The 16,441-nt window shown below is 43.4% G+C and overlaps 1 protein-coding gene across 6 annotated transcripts in view; it reads right to left on the bottom strand.

Annotated features, from left to right (window-relative positions):
- LOC146203898 (uncharacterized) overlaps positions 1–16,441 on the bottom strand; it is a 112,255-nt gene that overhangs the window by 31,516 nt on the left and 64,298 nt on the right. For all 6 annotated transcript variants that reach the window (XM_084588969.1, XM_084588974.1, XM_084588973.1 and 3 more), the window contains 2 exons: positions 14,574–14,773; positions 13,715–13,947 (listed from right to left, as the gene is read on the bottom strand). In XM_084588969.1, coding sequence (XP_084445095.1) covers positions 13,715–13,947; positions 14,574–14,773 — 433 coding nt within the window. The remainder of the gene's footprint in view (positions 1–13,714; positions 13,948–14,573; positions 14,774–16,441) is intronic.

Below are 16,441 nucleotides of genomic sequence, written 5' to 3'. Positions count from 1 at the left end.
ACCGCGCGGCTTTCGGCCTGCATAGATGTTGCAGATCATTTCTTTCGTTTGCTTCGACAGCCAGCGTCTCTTGAACTTGACTCGAATCTTGTTTGGTGAAAATGCTTCCAACCGTTGCGGAGTGGACGAACCAGAACCGGAACGACCCGAACAGGCGACAGTCGCCATCTTGTTTGCAATCTTGTTTGGTGAAAATGCTTCTAACTGTTGCGGAGTGGACGAACCAGAACCGGAACGACCCGAACAGGCGACAGTCGCCATCTTGTTTGCAAAGTCGGGGAGTCTCGAAAACCCGAGACAGACATCACATGAGAAAACCCGGTGGAACCAAGACAAATGTTTTAGGGATAACAGCTTCATTTCAGACGGTTCTGTTATAAGAAATATACCGTAAATAACTAGCGCTATGATTTCAATTTGTTTTTGCAGGAACTGCTCATGCAACTAGGGACTATATTCAGCTGCGTAGGAAGATGATGTGTCTCGGTTCTGTAGCTTTGGCTCCATTGCCAAGAAAAAGTGTCCCCGAGTATAGTAGGTGCATGCTAAATAGGAGGCGATATGGTATGACCCAGCTGGAATGCTGCATGAAGAAAAGTTGCATCACAATGGGAAAATTGGCAATGTCCATCAATGATGCCATATGCTGAAGCCATCTCTATGGCTTCCATTGCTTGTTGATGGCAACAACCACAACTACAACACCAGATGGAGTTTCTCATAATAGGGCCAGTAAGGCTTCGCCTTAATAAATTCCCTTTCTTGAGGATTAAGTGCAGTCATTAGATCAACAACTCCTGCTCTGACTGCCAAGAGGCATTTGGCAGTATTTAATAGATAAAAATAAGCAGTGTGTACCTTAAAAGGAAGCTCTGGATGTTTTTCAAAGGTCGCGAGTTAATGGTTGCATGACATTCCTTCATTCCTTGGAGTACTCTGTCTCTCACACAAAGTATAGTGTTCCAATATACCAAATGGAACCATTTTAAAAGAGCCAGAACAGCAAGACCAAAACCAACAAAACCAAAAGTTGGCTCGTGGTCAGGGGCAATGCTCTGGCTGATACAGTGAGGACATCAAAGGCATTACTGAAGAAATGGCATGCATTTTGATGGCAGAAATGGCAATGGTCTCAAAATCTGGCCTTCATGCGAGCAGCAGGCAATAAAGTTCTATTAATGCACGTACCATCGGAAATGCAGCACTGGTCGCAGAAGTCATTTAAACTGAGCCCATGGGAACAGCAAAATTTAAAATTGGGTTGTGCACAAATGAACGGCCACCTGGTAGCCAAACTTGGTAGAAATAATCAGGACAGAGAGGGTTACCTACAAACCACGGTGCAAGATATATAGGTGGGGACACAGCGTACCGCGCCGGTTCCAGATAAAGTCCCCTAGTTAATCTAAGCCGTACGAGATGGCAGTTCGCTCAGCGGCCTGTGACGTAGTGGGAGGCAATGCTTTTCCATGGTGAATACACGCTTTTTGAGAGCCATTTTCTCGTAAACTGTGGCCGATGATGAGAGAAAAATATTTTTGCCGCGTTGTTTTTGTCTAGGTCCATTAGTCAGCGCAGTTTTATCAATCTTTGGCTTCACGAATGCTTAAATAAAAGCGCAGAAGGCGAATAATGTTTTGCGTGAAATTTGAACCTGCTGCACGCATAAGCGGTGTCACTTTGACAGCAAAGCATTAACCTTCGGTCGTTTCATTTGTTCTTTGACTTTGCATCTTTTGTTCGCCCATCAGTGTGCCCGCTCATCCTTAGTTTGCTCCTTACTTTATTCCTTCCCTAAATTAGAGGTCCCCTAACTGGATTCTGCCAGCTCCCACTGAATTCCCCCCTCCCCCTCTCACTTCCTCTATACCATTATTTCTCTTAGCTTCTGTTTTTCCTTTTCCTCATTCTTTTATCCTCAGGGTATTGGGTACAGTACAGAGGGGCAGAGAATTTCACAACAATGGAAAAAGAACACCGAGTATAATTCATTCCATACAAAACAATAGAGGTAAAATTACGGTTAACAGCTTTCTCGAATCTACGTTAGAGATCGGCGAACAGTAATGTGATGTGGTGCGCCAAAGCAGCATATAAATCAGTTGATGAACATAAATAGATAGATCGTGCAGCCGTTCCTGCAGTCGAGTTTCGTGCAAATTTTGAAGACAGTTGAGCTTGCTTGAGGCAAAAAAGCCTTAAATCACGGCAGCATTTGTTCCGGTTTTCGTACACCTAACTCGTCCGTACTTTTCTTCTCTTGCTTATTCGATTCTTCCGGTCAGTTTGCACGAAGCGGTACGGGGCGCTGTTGAAGTTCCTTCAATAAGTGGTTACAAATACCCTATGAATTTTTATATTTTTCTCCCATTCGCCCAACCGAACGCAGGATTCGCTTTCCCTGCTCTATTTACGCTATCCAAAGTGAGAAAACTGCTTCCCCGGCGCCTTCAATTGAATAATGATGACTGAATGGTTGAGTAATGTAGTACTCACTCCCCCAAATTTAAACATGAAGTGCATCTTCAACCTTTTCTTCACTTCGTTGTTAGGAATAAATTACGTCAATAGTATTGACAAGCCAATAAATTATTCTGTACTTCATTTCTGCAGTGACGCAGTGGGCACGGCTTAAGAATAAAGTGCTCCGGTGATATGCTTCTGGCGACGACAGGGAAACAGGGCCACGCAAACGGCTCACGCAGGAGAAACGCGCCGCGCGATATCAGCAGGCTGCTATCGCAACGGCGTCGTCAATGTATGTGTTTTTTTATTCCAGCGAAGATTCACCGCTACATCGACGCTGACGCTGCGATCAGCGGTCCGGTTCGGAGGAGCGTGGCTGGTACTTTATCTGGAAACTTGCGTCCAGTGTCTCGCCCGTGCTGTGTCCCCACCTAAATATTCTTACACCGTGCTACAAACTAAGTTCCATTAGAATGAATCTCTAAACATTCCCAGAAAAGGCAACTTCGGTGATTCTTTGATTTCACACAAATGTCAATAAATTATGTATTCAAGTCAAAACTGTCTGTGCATGCCAGATGACATGAATGAGAACAGTTTCTTGCAAAATAATTTTAAGACAAATCCTTATCCCTTCGATTAATGCTGTCAAATAAGTGATCTTTACAGCCAGCCCTGTGCATAATCTTGCACTTGACATAGCGTGGCTCCCAGTAGCAAACTAGTTTACTGGGTTCAGTTGTAGCTTTAGGCTCGCAGTTTGCATGTTGTAGCTCCTGAACCGACTGTGATGACTGGTGGTATGTAGTGGGATGCATGGTAATAACTCGGTACCGATGGCTTGAGTGTCATCATGAAGTGTCAATGTGCTTTGCAATCTGTGCCGTCTAATGCCTAGACGTGTACTTGACTACAAAGAGCACATTTGCACACAATATTTTGTGCTGGAGTGCTACATTACAAAGCATTTTAAAAGAGGTGTTTGATTGCCTGACATTGCAGGAGGTTGCTGCAGTCCGACGCTGTGGCAACGTCACTCTAATACACAATGGCTAACTGCCCATTTCTTGAGGGGGCAGCCAAGAAGAGAAATCTAGTGGTCATGAGTCTGGCAGGCAATTTGAAGGTATCTTAGAGTTAACCCAAACTGCATAACTTACAGGAAGCAACGAAAGAGAAAAAAAGTGGTGGGTTCCACATCAGACTCAATGTCGACCAAAAATTATTGTTGCTATTATTAAGCTTAGCAAGCACCCTGAATAATATTCAGTCATTGCAATACAACACTATTTAACACTATCAGTGTCATCTTTCTTTTTTTCTTTCTAGAAGTGATGCACTGGCAAAGAGGGAGCACTTTCAGTGGCCCAGACAAAGTAAAAAACCACAAATCGCGAGTGAAAGATGAAAAGCAGAAGAATACTGCAATGACCATGATGTGCTCCCGATAACAGTGAGCACCACCACATGCGAGGGCAATAGTGCGACCCTGAAACTTGATAAAGTGGACGGAGACAGAAATTAAAATTAATAACAAAAATAAAATAAGTCAACAAAGTTACAACAGGTGGCAGAATCATTCTGGCAAATTTTTACCAATGAACTGCAAGCATAGGATCACTCGCACATGGAAAAGCCTCCACTCTTTTTGCAAGTCAAAAGCACAACGCTAGCGCTGAGTGACCATGCCAGCCAAGAGAAAGGGTTTAGCACGGTTTCTCCCTGATCTGCGACCCTAAAGTGGTATTAACACGGGAGAGCTTGTCGGGGAGGGGGTGCGGGGGCACCGCCGGCCGGCAGAGCCCCCTCCCTTGCTCCCGCATTCACACGGACGGAGGAGTACGAGCGGGATGTCACCGTTCCCAGACAACAGAGGCTCAGCGCGCGCCGAGGAGAGCGCATCTGCGCTGCCTGCCTCTCCGCTTCACCGCAGCTGGGTTCAATCTGTCAGCTTTGCAGGTAGCCTAGTTGCGCCGGATAATGAATGAGGAAGATGGAGACGGGTTACAATGAAACTGAAGTTTCCTGGGAACTTTGTACTCAAATTTGCACGATTCTCATGTTCAACACAAAAATAAGGGCGCAAAAACATGGTAGGCACTAGAGCCACAAAATAAACAGAGTGGCGCACACATCCCCACTTTCACAGAATACGACGCCCTGTTGGATATATGTCTATCCCGTTGTTTCCCAGCATCAATCAGGTGTTATTACTGATAGCTTTATGTTTTGAGTCAAGGATAGTACAGCTCGTTTTCTTTGTATTAACTTCTATAAATTTATTTTCCGTCCACTGACTCAAGCATTCCAAAAATTAATCCTGATGTAACATTTCTTTTTTACTGCGTCTCTTGCTATGAGCACAGTAACATCGTCAGCAAGCGCTACGAAACGCGCTAGGAGGAGTGTATACTATACATCATCAATATACAAAAGGAACAGAGAGGGTATAAAATGCATCCATACGGCATGTCAGACATATGTTTCTTCAATGGACTGGCTACAGTCCTGGCCTGTGCTTCGATGTCTTAGCGATGCTTCAAGTACGAGCGTAATGATAGCCTATAACGCCTCTGAAGCCAAAGCAGCCAAGTTTCTGCATTAAAAAGGATATGGTTGAACAATTAGCACGCTTTCGATAAACCTGTAAATTGCAAGGGACATCTGCTTGTCATAAATGCATTTTTTAAAACTTTCTTTTTGTCGAAGTAATGATGTTTGATCTGATCGTTTTGTCTCAAGCCAAAATGACATTCGAAGAGGACCGAATGCTTTGACAAAAGACAATTAATTATTGGGTAGGTAATTCTTTCTGTGTCTTTCTCAGGCTCCACAAGTGCCTCTCGTTCCTATGCCCCACTGCCGGGTTTCCTCGTCACCCTGGCCATCTCGGGCAATTATTGTACGCCTGTGCAGCCGTCGTCGTTTATCGACCTTTCTTCGCCACATGTTTTCGGACAAAAAGAGAATGAATTTGCATCATTACTTAGAAGTTGCTGGCTCCGACTTGTCGCGCATACAATACCGGTACAGGTAGCTGGCCGTTATAGTGTTACATGTAGAATTTCCTATCTGGCTGGTTTTCTTCTTTCACTGCGAGCGAAATAAAAACTAAGTTGACCCTGTGCTGGTAGCACCTTTGGCCCGGTCATGCTAACTCTGCTGCCACCAACAACCACCGAATACCAACTACAATCACGTGCTTCCCATAGTGCGCGACCTGCGAAGTTGCCAGGAGAGCGAAGAAAAGGCCGCGGACACCCCTTCTCCCGGGGGAAAGTTTTGTGCCAGCCGACAAAAAGCCCCCGACCCCCGAGGGGCCTTCGGGAAACCGGTTCAAGTGCCCAAAGGAGGCTCCTTTTCACAACATCCCAGTCGAGAGGGGTGGGTTTCTCCCCGGTGTGAATACCTCTTAAATAGCAAACCCGGTAGAGAGATGATAGTAGATGCTTCTAGAAATATGTCAGAAAGCGGTATCACCCCAATTGTGTTAGCTCTGTGTTCTGGTACACACAGAGCAGGGTATGTATGGGTACATCAATGACACTGAAAGGTTTGATGAAATACGCTGTTGCACCAAGATGACAGCATGCATAAACTGCATCCAGTGATTTAGCTAAAGCATTGGTGTTTCAGCTGTGCTGCAAATTGTGCAGTCATCCTCACCTTGTTAACGCACAGGCTACCTTTATAATCGCTACCAAATGGAGTACCTGACAATTACTTTTACAGTATCTTGTCATCTGTACAACATTAACATTTTTCTAAGGCAGCTTTTTGTCCAGGCTACCAGGTTGGCTTTGAAATTTTGCCCCTTTCTGCACACTTAGTGATCATAACATTCACCACATCTTTCATTTCAAGCAGCCTTCATAGTTTATAGAAAAAAAAAAAGTGATGTGTTGAACTCGCCCAGATCATGCCTTCTTTCTAAGAAGTTGTCATTTGGAGAAACATGAATTTGAGCTGGGTCTTCATATGAGCTGTTCTTGCGCAGGTTTAATTTTGGCATAGCACACAAAGCAGTTGTCCAGGCCATGCTTGGAAGTTTCAGTTAAGGAATGTCCCATACTTTGGCAAAAAAAGCCTCAGCAATATAAATCGACCATTAACTGCATTGGCCAAAAAATTGCTGGGACTACCTATAAAGGACAGGTTATTGTGATGAAGAAAACAGTACCTCTGCTTCAAAGACACACTGCGCTCCTTACAACCTTAGCATTTGGTCACACACATTTTTTCACAGAATAGAGAATTTTATAAACTGTACCCATGTTGCATCATTCACACAAAGCAACTTGATTTAAATTCAACTTCATCAATACCCATACCATTATCTATTTGAAAATATATTATTATAGTTAAATGCCCAAATGGAGCACAACATGAGGCTGCAGTAATTCAGTTACACAGGTCACTTAGCTATTTATAAGAACCTCTATGCCCCAATAAAGAAGAATATGCATACTGAAAGAAACAAAGCTGCATTTCCCGCAAATCAGGAATAATTTGATGACAAAATCCAAATTTTCTGCACAGCTTTCCAGTTTCACATGAACTACCACTGACCTGATCATGTAAAGGCTTGCAGTACACTATATTACGAGCACCGAAAGTGATGGGAACACAACTGAGAGCTCAATTGCTTCTATATGGGACCTGTGCTGGAGTTCTCCCCATACTAGCGCTGCCTAGAGGCCTTCGCATCACTCACTTAGTAGGACTACTGAGGCTACCGAGGCGCGAAAGGACAGCTAAATTATCGCGAAACTGAAAGCACGCTGCTAGACGCACTAGAGCTCAACTAAGATGAAAAGGTATCTCTACAATTCCATTTCACTGTAGCCGTAAAAAACAGAGGCAGCAGAGCTAGATTCGCGAGGCTGCACGATTACGGCATATCGTTTTGCTTCTCGTGTATGCGCTGCTTTATCACACTTCATAATGTGGCTTCTCTTGCCGTACCATGCAAACAAATGACGTTTTGTATATTCGCTTTTACAATTTGCACAATCCGAGGTTAGAACCCGGTGTGAGTAGTGCCTACCTGATCTGCTTCCGAGCTGGAGCTTTGTGCTCAAGTATTAGACCGTTGCTCAAGTATTAGACCAAGATTAGGCGTTAATCGCTAATAGAATCAGGACAACCTTAGACTGCAATCAAGCAAAGGATCAAGCAGGGTTTCGGAAACGGTACTCTACAATCGATCATATCCATACCATCAATCAGGTGATAGAAAAATGCTCGGAATATAACCAGCCCTTATACATAGCATTCATTGATTACGAAAAAGCATTTGACTCAGTTGAAACCTTGGCGGTGATGCAGGCACTGCGAAATCAGGGGGTAGACGAGCCGTACGTGAAAGTGCTGGAAGATATATATAGTGGCTGCACAGCAACCATCATTCTGCATAAAGAAAGTAACAAAATTCCTATAAAGAAAGGTGTTAGGCAAGGAGACACAATCTCTCCAGTACTATTCACGGCTTGTTTAGAGGAAGTATTCAGAGACTTGGAATGGGAGCAGTTAGGGATAAGGGTAGATGGAGAATACCTCAGTAATCTGCGATTTGCTGATGACATTGCCTTGCTAAGCAACTCGGGGGATGAACTGCAAATAATGATTGATGACCTAGACAGGAAAAGTAGAAAGGTAGGCTTGAAAATCAATATGCAGAAGACTAAGGTAATGTTCAACAGCCTCGGGAAGGAACAGCAGTTTGCATTAGGTAGCGAAATACTGGAAGTAGTGGACGAATATGTCTACTTAGGACAGGTAGTAACCGCAGATCCGGACCATGAAAAGGAAATAACAAGAAGAATAAGATTGGGATGGAGCGCATTTGGCAAGCACTCGCAGATTATGACTAGCAGCTTACCGGTATCGCTCAAGAGGAAAGTATACAACAGTTGCATCTTGCCTGTACTCACCTATGGGGCTGAAACGTGGAGGCTAACCAATTGGGTTCTACTTAAGTTGAGGACAACGCAGAGGGCTATAGAACAAAAAATGGTAGGGGTAACATTAAGAGATAGGAAGCGTGCAGAGTGGGTCAGAGAAATAACTCAAGTAACTGACATTCTTGTGGAAATTACGAAGAAGAAATGGGCATGGGCAGGACATGTAGTGCGAAGAGAAGATAACCGATGGTCGCTGAGGGTAACAAACTGGATTCCAAGGGAAGGAAAGCGTAGCAGGGGGCGGCAGAAAGTTAGGTGGGCGGATGAGATTAAGAAGTTCGCAGGGGTCAAGTGGATGCAGCTTGCACAGAACCGGGTTAAGTGGAGGAACATGGGAGAGGCCTGCGCCCTGCAGTGGGTATAATCAGGCTGATGATGATGATGATGATTAGACCATTGAGTGCGGCCTGTGCACTTGTGTGGGCCATTGTGAGACGGACAGGAACAAGTCGGAGTGAACAACAGCTGAGTGAAGGCTGACATACGTGGCGTTCTAGTGCGCATGTTGAGACTCTTTAGAAAACCCAGTATTTTGTCGGAAGTGCTAAGAATGAGGTATGTAATGCAGCAACCCACATGCCTCAAAATCAAACGCCTGGTTTAAAACCGCAACACACTGTTGCTTTGTGCAGTAAATCACAGCGCGAGGGTGTGTCGCAGTTACTGTCGTTATCGTCATTTTCATCAAGTTACAACTGCAACACACAGTCGGGCTGCGCAGTTCCCTCATTTAACCCAGGTAAATATACCATACACATATACCATGTGGGCAAGTGGGAGAGGGGTCTGCGAGCATAGTGCTTGGCAAATCCACCAGGCGGTGTGACAGAACAGAAAAAAAATGATACCGACGCGTCTGGCGTTGCATTCTACAGTGCATGTGCTGCAGTGCTCTCAAAGATTTTTTTTTTTTTTTTTCAGTGGCTTTAGGAGCGTATGTGTCTGCCAGGCAGTCAGTTGGGCGCACTGCGCTCTCAATTGAATCGCAAGAACCTCCCTTGGCATGCATGCGTTACTTGATGTATTTTCTACCCTGCAAGTGGTGCAGGGGCAGCCAGGCTCATGAACAAAGACACGTTTTCACTGCTTATGTTACATCCACTCTGCCACACTGATACAAAATATATCAGTCCTATGCAAGACCACTTTACTTAGATGTGGCATTTGGATGAGCAATCCCTGCCACAATATGAATGCACCAGAGAAATGACATGCACCGACGCACTCATGCACATGACAATGCCAGCTGCGCTTAGTGAGACAGTCTACTGAGAGTGACACGGCCATTTTCAGAGAGAAGTGAGAGGATCGACAAGTTCCGGGTCAGGTCAAAGGGAAAAACAAAGATAAAAAGCTAGAAAGCCTCTAAGTATTGATTTAAAGTGATGATGATGGTATAATGGCACACAATATGAGCAGCAGCCTCGGTTGGCGACTGGTGGCCGTTACTTCAAACGGTGTCACCCTTTCCTGTAGGGAACTACCGGTGCATATGAACAGCACACTAGCCAGTACCCTAAAAAGATAAACTTGGCCACATTGAAATGCGACAGATCTGCAAAAGTGGCCTATTTAAAAGTGCTGTCAAATTTAAAAGCTTTGCATTTACCCATAATTTACAAACAACTTAAGATTTTATTCTATTTTTTCCCCGACCGCTTAGGGCAGCAACTCACCATAGTGGAACCTGCATACATTGTGCAAGCTCGAGCTATGGCAGGCACAGCAACATCTGAAGTTTGCACGCCTGAAATAAAGCTCAGTCAAATACAGTCAAACCTCGATATAACGAATCCCGCGGGATCGCAAAAAACCATCCGTTATTTTGAAATATTGTAATGAAAAATCTGCGATTATAAGCCAGTGGTCAAACCTAGGTATGAAAATGACGTACCTTGGCAGTAGGAATGTGTATAGACAAGCAAAGCAATGCCTCAAGTGAAAATGTTGCACTGTGCAACTCCAAAGCTGATTTATTTGAAGAAATAAATTATTTTCTTCTGCCACGTGCAGCAAACACGAACGCGCACTACATTACACCCCATCGCATGTGTGTTGCCCCGAGCGATGAAAGTACGGACTTTGTCCATGTGCAAGAGAAAAAAAAAAAAAATAAATAAATAAAAAAAATAAAAAAAAAAAAAAAAAAGGAACCACCAGAGTTCGCTACGACCCCATTTTCAATGCTCCCTGAAGTTTGAAAATTTTGTCTCAGTCTTTCAAAATGATCGCAACAGTCGATAGGGCAATGCTAGCTGTCTGTAGAGGCCGAATCGCTTTTTCCCTGCATCGATTTCTTGCAGTAAAAGCAGCTGCGTTCATATCTTCTTGGAACTTCGCTGGCTAATATCATCGCCAATCTCGCGCAAAGTTCGCAATAAGATAGTCTGTGGCGGAAAAAAAGAAAAATGCCATCCCGCGCGCCCGAATGCTCGAACGACCGACCCGCCTACGGCACACAACACAGGAAGAAAAAAACGCAGGCAGCTAGGCCTGCTGGCTACTGCGTAATAAACCATAGCTTCATGGTGTCGCTAGGAGCTGGTACTAGATGTGCTGATGATGATAGCTACAGCCTACGGACCATACATACAGATGTTTTACGCGAGTTGCAAGCTGCGGTGCTGTTAATTTTAGCCGAATTCGTAATACTGATGTTTCAAAATTATAGAAGAAATAAAATATGTTCGTTATTCTGAAATACACGCTATTTTGAAATTCGTAATTCTGAAATAGTTTTACATTGAAAACAGCAAATCCGCTGGGAATTCTTAAAAAATTTGTTAATGTGGTGTTCACAGAAACGAGATTGCACTGTAGTTTCGGTTTGCCTTTCCTTAATTTCACAACATCCTGCGGCTGTGCACTGACCAGTTGTGGCATTTCTGGACGCTGCTTGGCACACCACTAGCCTTCTACTTTTATTTTCAAATGATGTTACACTGCTGTAAAGCCGACATATACACCCCTCGCATGCATCCACATGCTGCTTCATGTACACTGTTGAAACTGCGTGCTGGTCATGCGCAAATTCCCGCCAGGGCCATTTTGTGAACAGGCGCTACTGCTATTATGTTGTACTGCAAAAAAGACAGCCTTCACGATTTTGGAGTACTGCGACGTTCCCGATAGTGAGCGTGAAGCAAAGCGCTTGACAATGCCGAGAAAAACTATCATTCTCGCATGGGCTTGCTCTCAAATGCAGATAACCATCATGCAGGTGTTCATTAGATAAAATTACTGAAATGCAAACAGTTTTCGGTAGTTTTTCAGGCTCATTCGATAATTTAATTTTCTCCTGGTCCCATGAAAGCTGAATCAAAGAGTTCACTGTATATGAATAATTCCATATATAAAACATGGCAGTGAATGAGATTAGTATTGGCAACCTTGTACTAAAGGTATGGTACACCAATGCAATGCATGTTTTGCATGCAATGCATGCAATGCATGTTTCTTGCCCATTTTAAGAGCGGTCTTTGCTTGAATTTATTAGCAAACCTGTTGACAATAAATGTAATTTTGCTCAAAATCCAACTTCCTTGTAACGAGGTTTGACTGCTATTTGGGGCTGCCTATTTTATGCAGTTATTTTAAAAACCTTAACTGCAGGTGCCTTCGTTATCAAGAAATTTCCTCTGAGATAGCATGCCTTTTGTACAGGGTTATTTTTCTAATCATTTACAAACCTTTATTTTAAATACTAAGAGATATACACCCGTGTGGCCTGTGCAGGAGGGTTTTATAGCAACGCGGACATCATGTACATGATAAAGCTAGATGGTTAGACAATTATCCAAAATTACCTAATCAACTCTTATTTTTTATTTGTAAAGGGCAAATTAGTGAGGAAATGAAGGTGTCAACAGAAATTGCAAATCTTGTTTTTAAATTTTCTTCATCTGCCATGTGGTTCGCATGACTGAACGACAAAAACAAAAGGAAAAAAAAAACACAAACATGTTTGCCAGCTCAGAGTTGATTCGTCATTGTCACATTCACAAAATGGCGTCTATAGCATTTCTTAAACATCAAATGCAGACGCAGTTTTTGTGCTTGTTAACAAAGTTTTGCATTCTTATTGCATTCTCATTGAGTGACAACAACAAATTTAGTATCACTGCAGTCATATTGAAAGATGAGGGGGTGATCCAGCATTTACATCACTCTATCAAGATTGTTCAATACCATTAAAATAATATTGCATGCCCGAAAATTTTGATTTCCTAATGGCATACCCTACCTTGGCCATGGGTAATGGTGATAGCTCCAGTTTTAGTTAAAATATATTTAAAATCCGAAGACAGTTTTGGAAATGGGCGGAGCATGTCATTTTTGGTGAGAAATATCACAGTGAGGCTACTGATCGTTCAAGTTATAATATGTGGTCAAACTTCAAATGCAGTCTTCTCAGTTTCATATCTTTGGTCAATCTTTACAGTCTTACGCAGGGTTTTGATAACTTCTTTTTAATTCACACAACTTTGGCACCATTTTCTTCAGAAAGAAATGAGGTACCCAATGATATTTTCAGTTTTTTAATTTAGGCAATGGATAAATACCAATTTGAGATTAGCTTAATGAGTTCCAGCGTCAAATAATGCAGCCTTTTACTCTCGACATAATATGTGAGGATGACGTGCCTTTAGAGGAAAACGAAAGATGTCATCGGGTACGGGGAGTCTTTGGCTATCAATCCGTGTAATTAAAAGCAACGAAATGCAATGAGAAAGTTCATTAAAGCTGCATAAGAAATTAACTAATTATGCTCTGAACTTTGTTAGATAACTTTGGATCTAAGAAAGACCACCAGCTCAATTATGATTCCATTTCTGAAATCAGGAGAGAAAACCAGGTCTGTGTGCAAAGTTTCGAGAGATTCTAGCCATAACTAAAGATGTTAGTTTTAAGACCCTCGTCCTCCCTTTAGAGTAATGCCAACCAATTTTCTTTAATATGATCTATATATATATAAAAAAAAGTTACCTGCTCTCAAATTTCAAGCGGCAGATGTAGTGCTTATTGTGCAACAAATGTGTGGAAAAAAAAAAAAAGAACTCACCCCATGGCTTTCTGCAAATGACGACAGTTGGCTGGCAAAAAGGAAACAGGCACACCTAACTGGTTTTATTGCAAACGAAGTGCTTTGTTCGCTTTCACTCGCACGATTTTGTGCCTCGGTGGAGCTATAATCTCAAACGTCTCAAGTGCAAGCTCTTCAACAGAAAGAACTGGTGCCATAGTCTCAAACTCTTCAAAGGAAGAAGGGCAACGCAGGGTTTTACCCGATGCTGATCGTGGAGCTTCAGCAGCTGCAGTGGGTGTCTGAGCAGGCTCCTTGGTCCTCAGCCTACGCGCAGGTGGTTCCTCTCGAGCGGCATCTGGTTCAGCAGCCTTGGCTGCTTCCGAAAGGCGTCTCAGTTTCCGGGCCGGAGGCCGAGCCACCTCCTGGACAGCTGCAGTCTCAGGGCCACTCTCCTCTTTGCCGTTTGAAACAGCCTGGGGTACCCGTGGTGCACTTGACAGAAAAATTGTAGCAACAATTGTGTTGAAAGCAGCTTTTCTGATGTGTGCTTGAAATTGATCGCAAATGGGCACCATTCTATAAAGACTTTTGCAAACAGCTGCCTGAACAGATGTGCCAACATTTTGCACAGCAAAAAGAAAATGAGAAAACAATCATATCAGGCCCTTCCCTTTAGTAGGAACTTTACCAGATAATTATGTGAAAAATAACAACAATCAGTTTGCCCCAAGATGGTCGGGCAGTTTTAGTTATGACAGCCAACTGCAGAAAATGAATAGAAAAGAAACAATTCGAGGCAACCAACTGAAATGCTGTAGAGGAAATAAGAGAGAACTTTTATTTCACCCGCCAATCCACTACAATTGTGATTTTATTCCTATTCAATTTGTAATTGCCTATTTTGTTCACTTTTGCCAAATCAGTCATTTACATTTTTTTTTTGTCGGGTCATATTTAGTTCTCCCTCCTCTCCTTTGCAGGTGAACAAGAGAATTCCATTCTCACCATTTACCCCAGTTTGCAGGTAAGGGCTTCACACACAAGCCAACACCGGACAGTTTTTGCCTTCATGGCACGAATATTGCTATATCTCATAAGAGAAAAGGGAAAACATTTACCTTCTGGCTGGTTTCCTGTTCAGCCAAGGTATCTTGCGCTTGCGTCGTCTATGTGGCCTCTTCACGGGTGCTGGCTTTTCCTGGGTGCCCTGCTCTGCAGCCACAGACGCAGCAACTGACATTAACTTGGGTCGCTTTTTCTCCTTTGCTTCTTCAACCTCAGGTGCTTCCCTCTCGTGCTGCTGTGGCTGCTCTTCCTCCTATGGAAAGTCATGGCAAGTTATACACTCGTGACAACTGTGGCCATGAGAATCGAGACTTGGTTGCAGCCTGGCACGGTGGAGAGCCATGCGCGGTACTACACGCTACACATTACCTGCCACAAAAAGGGTACAAAACATTTTTACACTTGCAAGAGATTTGAATACAAGGTTACTGGTATCGCTAAAACTGGCATCTTCTGAGGAGTGCTACAAAGGTGTCGGTGCCATTTCTGCCTAGGAAATAACGCACGAGATTCAATGCCCGAATAAACAAGTGATCAAGGTTGCAACTGAGAGCTGCGTTGTTGGACCATCCACAGATGGGAGCCCGAAAGCCATCTTGCCAAAATAGGCACACTTTTGACCTTGTCGTCACACTGCCATTATTCCCAAAAATGTCACGTTGAAGTTTAAGAACAAAAGAACCTCTTCTGGTCAGCTCTCCCTCTGTCGGCCGCACACTGATCATACGCATGATGAAATGACTTCCAGGAGAGCACGTGCCAACCACTAACATTCTGTCTTGGCTAGGGTGTGTCCAAAGGTTTGACCCACAAGAATTTTACTGGACAATTCCTCCTCCCCAAGCCATGCCTCCCGCTAGGTACTTTTAGAGAATGCCAACCATTTAAGAATTTGGTGACCAGTGTAGTGAATGTAGACTCCCTTGTTTAGTCAACCCGCCTGCACAGTACAGTTTTATTAATAAACTCTGCTTTCTTTTCCCATTGAACAATGCCTCTGACTGCATTCCTGTACTGGTGCGAACGGGTGATGTGGACCGAGGATTTGTCCTGTAACACTTGAAACCCACCTGCAACTGTTTTCTCCACTGTATGTCAAAATTGGTTAAGAGGCTAAGATACACAGTTTCTGCAAAGCAATCAATGCTATTGCTGGAGTGTAACGTCATGATTCGTGCACAAACGTGCTGAAGCCTAGTGAGAATAGATAGCAGACATCAACTAGTTAAAGTTGATAGCCATGAGGTTAAAAAACTTCATGCTTCGTCACTGTCATGCATAACGAAGCTATTAAATAGCCTTAAAATGCAGCTAACTAAAAGCAACATTGCCACTCATCAGAAACACAAGAATCACATTACCACTAATCACAACAAGCTTGGACAATAAAATTTAAAGAAACTCCACAACTTTCCACTATTCTACAGGGCTAAGAAATGGGAGCAAGATTATCTCAAATCCTCCCCAGTAAAAGCACCTCCCCTCTAGGAAAGTTTAGGTAGAAGTGGGAACGGTGAAAAGCATTTTGGAGCAGCTTTGCAGAAGAAAATTTTATTCGAAGCAACTTTCTCATAAGTCTCACACTGAGAAATACCTCAATATATAAAAGTGCGATATAGACAGTTTTTAAACCAGAATCACGCCAGCGCACATTAAACAAGCGCCTCAGCTCCAGGTTTGGTGCAAGTTCATCAAAAACCACACACCTGAAACCGCATGTAGCAGATTAACCGAAACAGCGCAGGTTGGCACAATGGGCACAGCACTCCCGCCACTATTTATGTGAACCACATCGCTACACAGAGCTCATTTTCAACAGCACACCCTTCTGAGCCACATTGTACACATCACGCAACAACACACGCAGAACGTCTCTCGTACAGTTAACACTGCAAACTGAGAAGCATCTGCAAAAATGTTA

This window comes from Amblyomma maculatum, chromosome 1 (assembly GCF_055883805.1).
Source record: "Amblyomma maculatum isolate TAMU_Amacu chromosome 1, ASM5588380v1, whole genome shotgun sequence".
Taxonomy (NCBI): Eukaryota; Metazoa; Arthropoda; class Arachnida; order Ixodida; family Ixodidae; genus Amblyomma; species Amblyomma maculatum.
This window is presented reverse-complemented; position numbering and strand designations above follow the sequence as displayed.